The sequence below is a fragment of the Sus scrofa genome, chromosome 5 (genome assembly GCF_054392235.1).
Source record: "Sus scrofa isolate SSC_HxYL_T2T_F1_AM1 chromosome 5, Sscrofa_HxYL_maternal_Yorkshire_Landrace_v2.0, whole genome shotgun sequence".
NCBI lineage: Eukaryota > Metazoa > Chordata > Mammalia > Artiodactyla > Suidae > Sus > Sus scrofa.
Window position 1 is genome coordinate 95,975,268 of NC_139387.1, and position 16,173 is coordinate 95,991,440.

Below are 16,173 nucleotides of genomic sequence, written 5' to 3' on the forward strand. Positions count from 1 at the left end.
AAAATTCTTCCAGTCACCAGACATGTAAAATTATAAAACGGAGGACTGAATTCTTGACTTCTCGTCAAAATTAAAACTCTCCTCTGCAGGAATATACCACATAAAACTGCATAAACATAGACACGTTTTCCCTTTTTTTTTTTTTTTTAATTGAAGGGAATTGTGCAGATTTATCAGGATCCCTGTGGATTGAACCCCATAGGATTTAACCAGCAGTGGTACGTCTGTGTGTGAAGTTGTCTGATTCATGCCACCCAATGGACCGGACCATGTCTTACCAACACATTACCAATAAGAGGTGGTGAAGCTAAAGAAACTTTTCCAGATGATCAACCACGCCAGACAAAACCCTAAAGTCTCTCTCCCTCTGTGGACAGTGGGATTCCTGCTTTACTGCCATATGAAGAGCCAGTCAGAGTATGTGGCCCAAGAGGAAGGAAATTATTGTATTGTATTGTATGTGAGAATTGCAACGATTTTAAAATTTATATTTATTTATTTATTTATTTTGCTTTTCTAGGGCCGCACCAGCAGCATATGGAGGTTCCCAGGCTAGGGGTCTAATCGGAGCTGTAGCCACCGGCCTACGCCAGAGCCACAGCAACGCCAGGTCCAAGCCACATCTGCGACCTCCTCCACAGCTCACGGCAACGCCGGATCCTCAACCCACTGAGTGAGGCCAGAAATTGAACCCACAACCCCATGGTTCCTAGTCAGATTCCTTTCTACTGCACCGTGACAGGAACTGCAGAAATAGTATTTTAGAAGCGTGTCAGGCAACTAAGTCACACATCGAATAGGTGATTTTTCTCTATTTTGGGTTATGTGGTATTTCCCCACTTTTAAAAACTTGGTGATTTTGTGTCATTTATTTTCTCCTGTTCATTTCCATGTTAATTTTTGCATTTTGTCATTTTGCATCCGTGTTCTTTAAAAGCGTGAACCCAATTCAGGCCCCCATAAACCTGGATCAGCCCCCCCCCCCCGGCTTAGGCTGCAGGGAAGACGTGGGAATGGGTGGCCCACTTGGAGCGGAGGCTGAGCACCCGGGCTTCACAGACGGAAGCCAGAAGCTGGAAGCGGGGCAGAGGGAGGGGTGGGTGCTGATGCTGGGAACGGGAAGCCGTGGGGGATGGGCAGGCCCATCGAGCTGACGTGCGTGTGGTGGGTTCCAGGCAAGAGAGTGACGTGGGAACAGATGCCTTCCAGCTGCTTCTGCCTTCTATACCTGGAATGAGTGGAGAGATGATTAAAGACTAGGACAGGTGGCAGGTTCTGGAATCCCGAAAAAGAGTCCAAAAATGTCACTCTCTGAAACAGACATATCAGCGCTGACGTCAAACCGATGAGGGTTCTCACAGTTTGAGTCTTTCCACATGTCTCAGGATTCCTCCAGGCACAGGGCAGCCTCCCAGCTCATCAAGAGTGGAGAGTAGGAGTTCCCGTCGTGGCACAGCAGAAATACTCCATTTGGGAACCATGAGGTTGCGGGTTTGCTCCCTGGTCTCGCTCAGTGGGTTAAGGTTCCGGCGTTGCTGTGAGCTGTGGTGTAGGTCAACGATGCGGCTCAGATCCTGTGTTGCTGTGGCTGCGGTGGAGGCCGGACCCCTAGCCTGGGAATCTCCATATGCCGTGGGTGCAGCCCTAAAAAGCCAGGAAAAAAAAAGTCGAGAGTAGATCCTTAAAGTGCCATCAGGGAAGCATCAATGTACCTGGAAAAGATACCATTTCTAAGAATACTGCTGAACATATAATCATATAAGAGAAAATGCTTAAAGAGAAATTAAAAGATGGCAGTCACACACATATATACCCAGATGCAGAAATTAGAATAAAAATCTAAAAGGCAGAAAACAGACAGTGGCTTACATCTAAAGACAAAGGACATATGGGGGAAATAGCTGGAACTCATATCACAGCCAAAGAGTAATTTTCCTAATATTTCAGAGTTCCTATAAATCAATTTTTAAAAAATCTAATAGAAAAATCGGTAGTTCATGAGAAAGGAAATACAAATGTGTCTTAGACATATGGAGAGATAGTAAACCTTCTTCCAATAAGAAAATGCAAAATAAGGTAACATTGCAATATCACTTTCCAACCATCAGATTGGCAGAGATAAAAGCAAATCTATAAAGATGCGGGGAAATGAGCTTTCTCATAAATTGTGGGAAGGAATGCAGATCCAATTTCTGTGGCGAGCACGTTGGCAATATCTCTCCAAAGGACAAGCACACGTGTACCCTTTGACTCAGTGACCTGACTTCTAAGAATTTGCCAGGTCAGTATAGTCACTTATGCACGATGTGACATATATACAAGGTTATTTGCAGCACTCCCTGCAGTAACAAAAGAAAGGGGGGGGCAATCCGCATGTCCATCTAGAAGGGACCAAAGAAAGAAATGATTGCACATCCCTACCTTGGCATATGACCCAGCTGTAGAAAAAAACAAAGAAGTTTATTTCATGAACTGAGATGAAGTAAGCATCAAGAGAGATAAAATGAAAAAAGCAAGGCGTAGAAGACTAGGCTGTCCTGTTGCTGTTTTTAAAGGATGGATGCGGGAGTTCCCCTGTGGCGCAGCGGGTTAAGGAGATGGTGTTGCTGTGGCTGTGGTGCAGCGCGCCACTGCGGTGTGGGTTCGATCTCTGCCCTGGGAATGTCTGCCAGTCAAAAAACAAACAATAAAAATAAAAAGGACAAGTGGGAGGAAGAGAGCTACCTGCATATTGTTGGAATAAGCGTCATATCTGGGGAAAGAGGCACCAGAGGTTTGTGTGTCAGTTGCCTCCAGAGAGATGCACCCAGCTATGGGTGCCCAGGGATGACGGACAAAGCCTGGTGCCTTCCTGGAAAAGAGTGGAGTCTAGTAATTGAGGTTGACTTGGCAGATGTGACTTGAGGGCTGGCCTCATGGCAGGCACTGCGGCAGGTGCCAGGGACACAGCAGTCAGTAAAACAGACAAGAGTCCTGCCCTTGTGGAGCTTACTCCCCAATGAAAGAAACAGGCAAATGAACAAATAAAATATACAGATAGACAGACAGATGGAGAGGGAGAGAGAGAGAGAGAGAGAGAGAGAGAGCGGAGTCAGGTATTTTGAAGAAAATGTAAAATGTCTGATGGTGAGTAAATTCAGGAGGCTGACCCATTATCTTAGGGCGGTGCTCCAAGAGGGTCTCCTGTCACCCAGATAGTGGCTGGAGCATCCAGGGGCCAGGTGCACGGGCCTCGACTGGGTAGCTTTGAGTGGGGAGCAAAAAGGCCAGTGTGGCTTAACCGGAGAGAGGGAGCAGGGCTGACAGGTGGCTGAGCTGTGTGTGTCCCTGCGGTCCGCAGCCCTTCTCCAGGAGCTGTGTGGCCCTCCTGGGCTCTGAGGGTGATGCCAGCCCCTCAGGGGTTCCTAAGAAGACCAGCCCCTTGTCTGACTTTACCCGGGACAGCTGCAGCTTAGAACTGTGGGGGTAAATGGGTCGGTACAGCCCACACTCAGGAGTGGTGTGTGTCTTTTGAGCCAATGCTTATAACGACTTTTCTCTGAAATCACCTGCCAAGACGAAGGCTTCGCTTTGGTAACTCCAGCACCATATTCCAAATGGTAGCATTTGGCCCCACAGCACAGAGAGCCTCCGAGTCTTGGAAGGAAACAGATGCAAACACCTCTTCCATTTTTGCCTTGTTCCTGAGCCTGTGTGTTCCAGAAGGAGACACAGATGAAACAGCCTTCTGTGCTTCTTTTCTGAAAGCTGGCCGGGCCCCCATCGACCGCAGCTTCCCCAGTGGGTGCATCTTCTCTGTGTGACACGTGCTGTGTAAACTCTCCGATCACACTGGGTCCTTGCTCTTTCAGGCAACAACCCCCCAGGGGAAGAGGGTCACATCATGTGTAATTGGACAGTTGGCTGTATCCAGAGACAAGTGTTTGCAGAGGACACCGCACGCCAGCCCAGGGACCCGCATGTTTGCTCAGCAACCACATGGCAAACAGCAAGAGCCTCCCTTGAAAGCAGGGGTCAGAAAGGGATTTTCTCAATCCTTTTCCAGCCTCGGGGGTGATGGCTCATTCAAAAGGCTGTAGTGGAGGAAAGAGTGCCCTGGAATATTGGTGCCAGGGCTCCACTCATCTGAAATGGACATAAAAAGTCCATCTCTGTCATTTTGCTTTTTAGCAGCAGGAGTGACCCTGGAATACTGAAGGGCTCCTAGGCTTGTTTCAGGGTCCAGGTGCCTGGAACCGGAGCCCAAAGGCCAGCTGTCAGGAACAGGGGGCAGGAGAAGGAGGGGGACCCACTGGCTGTGCTGAGAACAGGACCCAAGGCTTCATGCACATGATTAGTGATGAGGAGCCTGTTGCCTGGCAACAGCAGCCCCTTCCCCCTTCTATCCAGACCCCTCAGGCTGCTGGTAATGTTTGGTGACATTTTTCTTTTCATGGCAGAGACAGAGACTCTCCCCCTTAATTAGCTGAAGAGGGTGCCCACTGCCCCTCCTACTGGCTTATTGATCAGAGTCCTGATTAGAAATCATCCCCCGAAAGCATTTAATTATTAATTGCAAGTCAATAATTGCTGCGCCACAATAACCCCACACATAGCTGTTCCTCTAAGTGAACAGCTTAGACCAAGACCTGACAGGGAGGAAGTGCTGCAGCTGTTCAAATAATTAAAATATCGCTTCTAGGAGATTTGAGGAGTAAGACCCACCCTGGGCAGTCTTGCATCTCTTCTAAGGTTCTCTCTTTTCTTTCAGACTCTCAGAACCCTCCTGCCAGAAAAATCCTGAGCACCCTTCAAACTGCCTCCTTTTATAGATGGGAAGACGGAGGCCCAGCAAGGCGAGGCAGCCTTGCCAAAGTCCCGCAGCTAATGATGCCAGAGCGAGACCCAACTGGACCTCCTGGTCCCGAGGCTCTTCCCGCCACATCTCTGGTTTCTAAATTCGGTGTTGCCTAAAGATCTCACCAAGGAGCTTATAAAACAATGCAGATTTATACATTTATACTGCTCCCACTCTCTAGTGGTGTCCTAAGCTCTATGTAACAAATGAACACACTTTTAGTGGCTTAAAGCCATATAAATACGTCTATTACCTACAGCTCTGGAGGTCAGCCGTCCTCAAGGGGTCATATAGGCCCAAAGGCAAGGTGTGAGCCGAGCTGAATTCCTTCGGGAGGGTCTCAGAGAATCTGTTGCTTATCTTTTCCAGCTTCTCGAGGCTGCCAGCTTTCCTTAGCTCATGGCTGCACTGCGTGGCGCTCTGCTGCTGCATCCCACCTCCTCTGCCTCTCCTGCCTGCCTTTCCCCTTCTAAGGACCCTTGTGACTACCTGGAGCCTCTCTGAAGAGTCCAGGGTAATCTGTCTCATGATCCTAAATCTAGTCCCACAGATTTTTTTTTTTTTTTTTCAATGTGCGGTCACATCTTCACGGGTCCTGGGGACGGGGGCACGGACATCTTTAGGGGCTCCTTACTCTGCCCCCACCCCTCAAGGTTCTGATTCTGGAGTGGAGCCCAGGAATCTGCACCTGATCAGCCCCCTGTGACCGTGCAGCAGGGGCTCCCAGAACACAGGTAGGGGAGCCCCTCCGGCCCCTCTCTCGCTTCCTCATTCACAGGAAAATGATGCCACAGGCAGGACAAAGTCCTTGTTTCCGCTAATGCAGTGAAAACCTCAAGGCTGAGAAAGGTGAATTTCTAGTTCAAGGCCTCACAGCCCAAGCCACATCCCTTGTCCCCGCGCCCAGAGTGCTTTTCCTTATACCATGGGCCCCCCAGTTCTCCGCCTATGCCACAGACGCCAGGTTGTGGAGCCCACTCTCCTCCGCCTACACGCGAGGACACCACCGTCCAAGATGGGTCACGCGGCCGGGCCGAGGCCCCGCTTCCTGGGCACGAGTTAAACCCGGGTCCCGGGAGGGTCCAGACACCACTTCCGCCCCCCTGCCCGGAGAGTCACCCCTAGCAAGCTGCGGAGGAACAGCTTTGTACCACGGAGTGAGACTGCCAGGCTAAATTAATTTCGAATACGTGGGACACAAACAGCATCTGAGCCTTCTGGTGACTTATCTCCACAGAGCAGGCTGACAGGATTTAGGGGTGCGGGGCGACCGTCCTCTTCCATTCATGTCCCCGCAGGAAAAATAACAAAGGAGACGCTCAAATGCCGCTGCGCACTACGCAGATGAGCACTAGGGGGCAGAGTTTGCCCAGGAATCGGAGCGCCCGTGCCGCTTCCCTCTGGTTTAAGGATGATTTTCAAAGGGCGGCCGGGTAGCAGGGAGAAGGGTCATTGCCTTTCATACAGCCTTAGTCAATAGGTTTCTAATTGGGCTATTAATCAGGAAATAAGTATAAAATAAGAAACCGGGGCGGGCGGGGGGGTCAGAGCGGATGCAAAATGAATAATGAACATCGGACGAATGACTTTTTACAGGGTCAGTCGTCTCATAATCTTTGTTCTTCTTTAATGTGAACTGACTCCTGACCACTCCGTGGCAATTTGTCATACGGCAGTAGGTCTCAGTTTTGCGAAACACCCAATAATATTTTAAGAGTTTTCTAGTACGCAGTCTCTGTCTGCAGCTGGAAAACATTAACAATAAATAAATAAATATATATATACACATGCACACATGAAGGTGATTTTGCACACGTGCTGACCCGTAGCCGCTCCTCGTCGCACCTGCTTCCATGCTGTCTGAGCACCTGAATGGGACCATCGATGCATGTCCCAATGATGGGACAATCATTGCAGAGGTGGAAAGATAAAAGCTTCACCCTGACCCCTTGCTTGGGGGTCAACCCCAGTAACGCCGGACTCAATCATCTGGACGGCAATGACATTTAGATGTATTTGAACTCCCAGTGGCTGGGGAAGCTTCTCTTACTTAGAACAATGGTAACCACTGTCTGGCTGTAGCTCGTAACATTGTATTGCATATTCGAAGGTTGCTAAGAGAGTGAATCTTCAAAGTCCTCATCACAAGGAGAAAACCTTGCAGCTGTGTGTGGCGATGGATATTAACTAGATTTATTTTAACTAGATATTGTGGTGGGCATTTCGGCCGTGTGTACACATATCAAATCATTGTGCCACACGCTTGAAGCTAATATAGTGTTTTGTGTCAGTTATGCCTCACTTTAAATAAAACAAAACAGAGAACAGTAACATGATGAGAACTCATTAGGACTTTCTTGCGTGATCTCATGGAGGCAATATAACCCTGGAAAATCGATATTATTATTACTCTCCTCATCTTACAGTTGAGGAAACCGAAACTACGAGGGGATAAGTTGTCCAAGATTACTGGCAGGGAAGTGGGGGTTTTTTGTGTGTTTTTTGTTTTGCTTTGTTTCGTCATGGTGTGCAGTGGCTTGGCTTGGGATCTCAGTTCCCAGACCAGGGACGGAACCTGGACCACAGTGGTGAAAGCACCACATCCTAACCCCTAGACCACTAGGGAACTCCTTTAGCTCCTATTATTCTAAAAGCCCAAGCAGTCTTAAGCTGATGGGAAAAACCTGAGTCATACGTTCTGACACTTTACATTCTAACCTGAGCATGATGCCGATTTGGTGGGTCGTCCTAGGAGAGGGACGCCACCTCTCTGTTGAATGTCAAGATCTTATACTTAAGATACTCAAATACTTAATCCCTCAAGTACTCAAAATAAATATAACCTCCATGTTAGAGATTTGGGGCATCAAGAACCCAGATTAATAGAGAGTCCAGAGCCGTCATCAACCTTGAGACCTGCAGGAACCCGGTGCCGGGGTCAGAAGAAGGGGAGTTTTCATAGGATGGAACGTAACAGGCGAGTGTGAGGTGGGTGGGGTTGTCCCCTCAAAGTCCTGATTGAAGAGGGTGGATGGGCCCCTCTGCCGCTCACGGGCCCTCCCGTTTGGGAGCTGCTGACCCGCGGGAGGATGGCCCCGGGTCGGGCAGGGAGGCACGTGCCCGGAGAAGGGCTGCGCAGCGCTGTCACCTGGTGGTTGGCTGGCGGAGGAAGTCCCGTGGTTCTCAAGGAACCACCAGATGCTGTCTGGCATTGGGTGCCAGGGCACGGCCCAGGGGCCCGCTTGGTCAGCCGTGGGGGCCCACAGCCCTGCCACCTGCTTGGCTTTGGCTTTTCTCCCTCTTACCCCCAACCCAGAGGAGACGCGGGGGGGGGGGGGGGAGGGGGAGGGGAGAGGACCGTCTCCCCTCCCCCACCCCAAATCTTCTGAAGCCTGTGGCTTAGTCTGAGTCAGAGGCAGAGAGGAAAGCTTTGGATCCAAGAGTGAAGTTTTAAATTGAACAGAGCTGCATCATAATAACTGAAGAGAAACCATTTTGATAACTAAAATGATGGAACGTTATGGAATCAGACTGATACATACATGGCCGATGGAGCCTGCTGTCCAGGGGGAAAAGGCCGTTCCACAGAGCATAAGCGATGGATTTTGGGGGTGGGGGGGGCGGGAATCCACTTCGTGTTTACCCCTCCAGAGAATTGACAATCTACACTAAACCTGTTACTCAAAGACAACCAATAAATATTACATATTCTGCCAAAGGTGAAAGACCGTCGCTTGCCATGCTCTACTGCGCAGTTATGTCCCATGGGTGCCTTGGGGACACGGCTCTCCGGGACTTCGGTCTTGCAGGAGCATCTTGGGTACCTCAGGTAATGGTGGGGAAAGCGAGTTTCTCTTCTTATCAAGATTATGGTTGTAGGTCTTTCTTTTGCTTTCACAACAACAGTCTAGATTAGAATATCCATCTTTTTAAGCTCCCTCTCTTTGGTCCCCTGAGAGGTCTGAATTGACCTCCCCCAGCTCCCCCCAGAACTTTCAGAGCGCATCTTGAAGCCTGGGCTTCAGAAGGGCTAACACAGTGTGAACTTAATTTGCAGAAATGATGACGGTCTTGCTGAAACGCTGAGTTCCATCCGCCCCTGGACTCGATAGATTTGGGCAGAACCCAGAGACAGACTCATCTGTGGAACAAAGGCAAAAGGGCCCAAACACAGACCCAGGGGCTGTATCATGATCTGCTCTGTGATGAAAGATGATGCCACCAGTCCATGGGAAGGAGAAAGGATATTCCGCAAATAGTGCTTGGATAATCGGTTCACTCCGAGGGGGAAAACAACCATTTAAAATCTCTCTTCACACCCATCAATTTCCAATGGATTGGAGACTTAGAGGTAAGAAATAACAGCCTATAAAAATGTAGAAGAAAGTGTAAGTATTTAGCCGACCTTGAGGTTGGGGACGATCTTTACAAATGTAACGCTACAGAAATCACATAAGGAAAAATGGTAACTTTGACGATGTAACATTTTTAAATGGATACACTCTTTATACTTAAGTCATATAAATACAAAAAAAAATATGGTAGTAACGGGGCCCATTAATCCCCATTGCACCAGCCGACAGCAAGCCAACAGCCAGCAGGTGAGTGAGGCCATCCTGCGCCATCTGTTCCCTAGCCATGCCACCAGCTGACAGCAGATGCGTGAGGGAGCCCAGCCGAGATCAGCCACGCCTGGTCCAGGTCATCCGATACATGCTGCTGACCCAGAGATCTGTAAGCAATGGTCAGTGTTTTTCGGTTTGGAGCACTAAATGTTAGAGGTGATTTGTTATGCAGAATTAGTTGAAATGATACAAAAGGGAAATGACAAATTGGAACAAATCTGTGCAAGATGTATGAAGGATACAGATTAAAATCTTTAATGTGAAATGAAGTCTTGTAAGTCAATGAGAAAAACAGCATCTGCCACAGGGAAATGATATAGGACTTGAGACACGTCGTTAAGGAAGAAACAGAAATGACTTAATAAACTAATGGAAAAAGGTTAAACCTCACAAAAATAAAAGAAGTGCAATCTAAACATTAAAGCACACGCGTATTTTTAACTTATTAAATTAACAACAATGAAAAATATTCAGTAACGACAAGTGCAGTTGTGTGGTGAGCTGGCTCGTGTCTGTAGGTGGAAGCGTAATTAACACACCATTTTTTGCAAGTAATTTGGGAAGATTTAGAAAAAGGCTTTGGGGCCGACGCAGTTGGTTGGTGTGGAGCCTTGCATTATTTTTCCCAATTCCTCATTATGATCTTTGTGTGCTCTTGTGGTTTCCTTTCCTAGAAGCAAAGCATAGCTTCTTGCAGACCGATAACCATGCAGGGCCTTGTGGCTATTTTTGACTAAGGGAGTGTTACCCACGGTGTCCTGCAAGCAGAGTGTTGCAGGACAAGGTTTCAAGGTTCTTCTCTTGCGTTTCTCCTTCTTCCGCAAGAGCTTCCCCTGTGCACTCCTGCACCTTCCGTCTGGGCCCCAGAGTGAACACATGGATTTGGGGAGGGAAATGAGAATGCCCAGACAGTGCTTGAAAGTCCTCTCTCTGTATGGAAGCAGTTAGGACAGCTGAGTAGTACAACGAAAAACCCACAGACTCTTCCAACAAAACCCAGAGCTCCTGCTCTGGTAAACAGGAGCCACGGCATCTCTGCAGTGTCAGGACACAGGGTTGATCCTCGGCCCAGCACGGTGGGTTCAAGGATCTGGCGCAGGTTGCAGCTGTGGCTTGGATCCGGTCGCTGGTCCAGGAACTTCCCTATGCCATGGAGCAGTGAAAAAAGAAACAAAGCAAACAAATGAGGTGAGAAGGTATCCCGTAGACTCTGCAATACAGGCAGGTGAGGGGAAATCATTCATTGTCACAAGACCTGTGTGGTATCAGCGTCTGTGCAGGAAAGAGCAATGGGGCATCGAACAAACCTGAGAACAAGAAATCCCTAAAATATCCAACAGGCGTTCACTGGAAACCTTGGCACGCTGATTTTGGAACAAAAGCTGAAACTGTTGTGCCAACTCCAATTAGCAGGCGAACGCACAGGCCTGCAAGAAAGCCTGGAAGGTGTGGAGCCGTCCAGCCCCTGGGAACTCTCAAAACTCACCAGCCAGGGCCCCCTTTCAGGACAGGGCCCTTCCCTGGGGATCCTGCTGGACAGGGAATTAGAGCTGCCCAGAACAGGCACTGCAGACGTGAAGGAAACCAAGTCCTGATAAAAGCGAACGCGGGGAACATACCCAGGAAATCTTACAAAGCCGCTGTTAAATTTTTCGCCCTGCATGAAACACAGCAGAATGGGTAACTTTGTGAAGGTAAAAAAAAAAAATCATCCCAAATAAAACCTCCTTATAAAAGTCTATGAAAACTAAAATCATACCAAAATGATCAAAGAAAAGAATTGATGTCAAATCTAATACAAACTTATTCTAAGAAAAGCTAGAGTAAGGAACAGAATAATATCAGACACAACCTAGAATAGATTTACAAGGAGATCCTGCTGAATAGCATTGAGAACTATGTCTAGATACTCATGTTGCAACAGAAGAAAGGGTGGGGGAAAAAACTGTAATTGCAATGTATACATCTAAGGAAAACCTGACCCCCTTGCTGTACAGTGGGAAAATAAAATAAAATAAAATAAAATAAAATAAAAACAGGAGTTCCCGTCGTGGCGCAGTGGTTAACGAATCCGACTAGGAACCATGAGGTTGCGGGTTCGATCCCTGCCCTTGCTCAGTGGGTTAACGATCTGGTGTTGCCATGAGCTGTGGTGTAGGTTGCAGATGCGGCTCGGATCCCGAGTTGCTGTGGCTCTGGCGTAGGCTGGTGGCTACAGCTCCGATTCAACCCCTAGCCTGGGAACCTCCATATGCCGCGGAGCGGCCCAAGAAATAGCAACAACAACAACAACAACAAAGACAAAAGACAAAAAAAAAAAAAGAATATTAAAAAAAAAAAAAAAAAAGTGTGGTATATACATACCGAGGAATGTTATTCAGCCTTAAGAGGAATGAAATTATGGTACACTGCTACAACATGGATGAACCTTGAAAACATTATTCTAAGTGAAATAAACCAGGCACAAAAAGACAGAAAAAAAAAAAAAAAAAAAGGAACAGAATAATATGCCTACAGATAGGGAAGGCAGGCCAGAAATATTTGCTTAAAAAAAGAAAGAAAAGGAAGCAAAAGATAATGTGCTATTTCAAAATAAGTGAAGAGACATTAAGAAAATGCTACAACATGAATGACTAATGAGAAATATAAAAACTCAGAAGTGAAGTGACAGAAATCAAGAAAATTATAGAGGAGTTCCCGTTGAGGTGCAGCGGAAATGAATCCAACTAGGAACCATGAGGTTGCTGGTTAGATCCCTGGCCTCACCCCTTAAGTATCTGGCATTGCCAGGAGCTGTGGTATAGGTTGCAGATGTGGCTGGGATCCAGCGTTGCTATGGCATAGGCTGGTGGCTACAGCTCAGATTCAGCCCCTAGCCCAGGAACCTCCTTCTGCTGTGGGTGCGGCCCTAAAAAGACAAAAAGAAAAAAAAGGAAAAAGAAAAAGAAAGAATAAAAGAAAATTATAGAAATAAAATGAATGAAAACTGAACTACAAGGAACCCAGTGAATAAATACACGCATAATGCCTTAAGAGAAATAGAAGATGAAAATAAGGAAAATTTTAAAACTAAAAAATAGATACAGATTTGGGAAACAATACAACTATTGAGTAAGTACAGGCAAAGTAGAGCCAGCATAGAGTGAACAGAAGTTCCCGAAGAAGAAAAGCAAGAGATTCGAACAAAAGTAAATATTATAATTCGAGGCAAATTTTCTGAAATAAAATAAATTTGAAAATACATATTAAAGGGAGTTCCCGTTGTAGTGCAGTGGTTAACGAATCCAGCTAGGAACCATGAGGTTGCGGGTTGGATCCCTGGCCTTGCTCAGTGGGTTGAGGATCTGGCGTTGCTGTGGCTCTGGCGTAGGCTGGCGGCTACAGCTCCGATTGGACCCCTAGCCTGGGAACCTCCATATGCCGCGGGAAGCAGCCCTAGAAAAGGCAAAAAGACAAAAAAAAAAAAAAGATGCACATTCAAGGAGCACATTATGCATGTGATAATACTGAACTCAATGACCAGCATCAAGACATTCTAGTGAAATTTCTGAACTTTAAGGAAAAAGGAAAAAAAAACCTCTTTAGACATTTAGGCCAAAGGAATGTGTGGCTTATAAGGGAAGGAAGATTTTTATTAGACTTTTTGATTGTAGCCCCTTACACAAGAAGAAGATGGAAGAGCACATTGTGACGTCCAGGGAAAGAAAGTGCGACTTTCCGAGGACGCAGACCCGCTGTGCTGAACACACAGGAACTTGGGACCCGTCTTCATACAAACACGTCCTGGGGAATCTGCTAGAGCACACACTTCAGGCAACCAAGACGACCAGAGAGACGTGGATGGGATGAATTGTGGCGCACGCTACGTCTGGGGTTGCTTGTCGATGAAAACCGAGGACGAGTAGAAGAGAGACTGTTGCATGTGATGATTAGATGTTTTGACCCTACGGATGTCGTACAATTAGAAGAAAAATGAGGTGAGAATAGAGATAGGGTACGCAAAGATTTTAAACAATGTTTGTAATGACATAAGGGGTGGTGGTGGTTTTGAGTATTATTATTTCAAAACGTCTGTGTATAATGTAGAAAAAAGTAAATGAACCGTCCTAGGGTAGTCTGTCATTCCTCATGACTTTGAGAACCACAGCAGAGTTCTTTGTCCAGGAGGTTCAGGAGTAATACGAAAGAGATGAAAGAATAGCCCTGTAGCCCTGGATTTGAATTGGAACTATCACTGTGAACTAATGAAATGTTTTCTCTTAAAAATACGCTGTGGCGGTGGTGTAGGCCAGCAGCTGCAGCTCTGATTCAACCCCTAGCCTGGGACCTTCCATATGCCATGGGTGTGGCCCTAAAAAAAGCAAAAAAAATAAATAAATAAATAAAAATAAAAAAAATAAAATAAAAAAAAATAAACCAATTGGAGTCTTTGTTGTGGTTCAGCGGGTTAATAATCCAGCTAGTACCTATTAGGATGCGGGTTAGATCCCTCGCCTCGCTCAGTGGGTTAAGGATCCTGTGTTCCTGTGAGCTGTGGTGTAGGTTACACGTGTGGCTTGGATCTGGCATTGCTGTGGCTGTGGTGTAAACTGGCAGCTGCAGCTTCAGTTTGACCCCTAGCCTGAGAACTCCCATATGCTGTGCGTGTAGCCCTAAAGAAAGAAAAAAAATAAAATTAAAAATATATTTCCTAAAACTGTAACTGCAATGTATACATCTAAGGATAACCTGACCCCCTTGATGTACAGTGGGAAAATAAAAAAATATATATATATATATATTTCCTAGTTCTATTCACTGTAAGAGATAAGAAATATTGACCAGCCCCTCTAACAGCGTAAGAGGTTGTGGTTATGAAATGCCATTTTTCCACTAAAAGAAACTCAGGGCTTCTTGGAGAAATGACTGATTCCAAATCTGTGGCAAAAATTATCCTGAAACATTTTATCCTGCCAGATAGCAAGAAATCTATCAAAGGCAATTAGGGTTATGTCAAAATGACTCAGAAGTCAACTTGAAGTGATTTCCAGTGGTCAAGGATAAGAAAATTTAAGCTGTCATAAGGGTAAGAATTGCAGTGGATCAAAACACATTGAATATATTTAAATCTGTGAATTCATAGTAATGAAAAAATGAATTGGTCTCTTTTGGAGGCTCATACGGAATTAATTCATTCTTTCGATACATAAAAGAAAAGAATCAAGCATTATCCCACATTTTTTATATGAGCTGTACCACTGAGTACCCATGAATGGATGAAGGGGTATTTATGTATTTATTTTTATGGCTGCACCTATTCCCAAGCCAGGGGTTGAATCAGAGCTGCAGCTGCAGCCTACGCCACAGCCATGGCAACACCAGATCCTTAACCCACTGAGCGAGACCAGGGATCAAACCTATATCCTCAGAGAGACAACATCCAGTCCTTAACCTGCTGAGCCACAATGAGAACTCCAATGTGCTCTCTTTTAACAATTAATTTATTTAATGGATAAGATGAAATGATAGCCATATTACTATCTTTCTGAAACTCCAATGAATTAATGGATCTAGGCATTGCGCATTAATGGCTGCTGCAATAAAATGTTCCCTTGAGATGCAGCAGGTTGAGAATCTGGTACTGCTGCAGCTGTGGCACAGGTCAAAACTGCAGGGTAGGTTCCACCTCTGGCCCAGGAACTTCCACATGCTGTGGGTATGGCTAAAAAGAAAGAAAACCAGATATCACCCCTAGTTGCAGGTTAAACCTGTTCTATTCAAGCTTCTTAGATTCAGCTGCCTATTTGCAGGAAATGATGAAGGACAGAAGAACATGTTAAATTGTACCTTGAATACTCAATTAGCAAAACCCAAACTCTGCGAAATTCTATAGATTAATAGGCCCAGGTTTTTAACCGAGAAATTTTAAGAAAAGAAAGGTCTAGAAAAGGAAAGTGTGGATTAAAAGGGACTTAAATGATATATCAATTTAAAAAAACACTAAACAGGAGTTCCCGTCGTGGCGCAGTGGTTAACGAATCCGACTAGGAACCATGAGGTTGCAGGTTCGGTCCCCGCCCTTGCTCAGTGGGTTAAGGATCCGGCGTTGCCGTGAGCTGCGGTGTGGGTCTGATTAGACCCCTAGCCTGGGAACCACCCTATGCCGCAGGAACGGTTCTAGAAAAGACAAAAAGACAAAAAAAAAAAAAAAAGAAAGAAAAGAAAAGAGTATTTGTCTTGGAAGTTCCTGTTGTGGCTCAGCGGAAATGAATCTGACTAGGATTCATGAGGTTCAATCTCTGGTCTCACTCAGTGGATTAAGGAGCCAGCGTTGCCTTGAGCTGTGCTGTAGGTCACAGATGCAGCTTAGATCCAGCATTGCTGTGGCTGTGGTGTAGGTCAGCAGCTGTAGCTCTGATTTGACCCCTAGCCTGGGAACTTCCTTATGGTATTTCTCTTAAAAATTCACTAAGATATGTATTTGTTTTGCATAATTTCTGGATTTACGTTTTATCTTACAGTAAAAAGTGAAGACAAAAATGACTGCACATAAAGAAAACCTGAGCCCAACCAAACCCAGCCTTATTTGGCCATTCAGTTGATCCAAGATGTGATCAAGAAAAAAATCTTTATTGTTTTTTACCTCTAAATTTTGGGTGATTTGTTACATAGCACTATTGTGACTTTTGCTGTCTAATATAGTTGACTACTCAATGGCTATATCAAACCTCT

The 16,173-nt window shown here is 46.1% G+C and overlaps 1 protein-coding gene across 3 annotated transcripts in view; it reads left to right on the forward strand.

Moving 5' to 3' along the window:
• Positions 1-16,173, forward strand: part of TMCC3 (transmembrane and coiled-coil domain family 3) — a 400,246-nt gene that overhangs the window by 342,822 nt on the left and 41,251 nt on the right. For 2 of the 3 annotated variants that reach the window (XR_014804365.1, XR_014804366.1), the window contains one exon: positions 8,895-9,188. Coding sequence is in view for 1 of the 3 variants with exons in the window: in XM_084957587.1 (XP_084813713.1) it covers positions 157-234 (78 nt within the window). In the remaining 2 variants the exon portion in view is untranslated. Of the gene's footprint in view, positions 1-156; positions 314-8,894; positions 9,189-16,173 lie in introns of those variants that run through there. The other variant, XM_084957587.1, reaches the window with a different exon arrangement.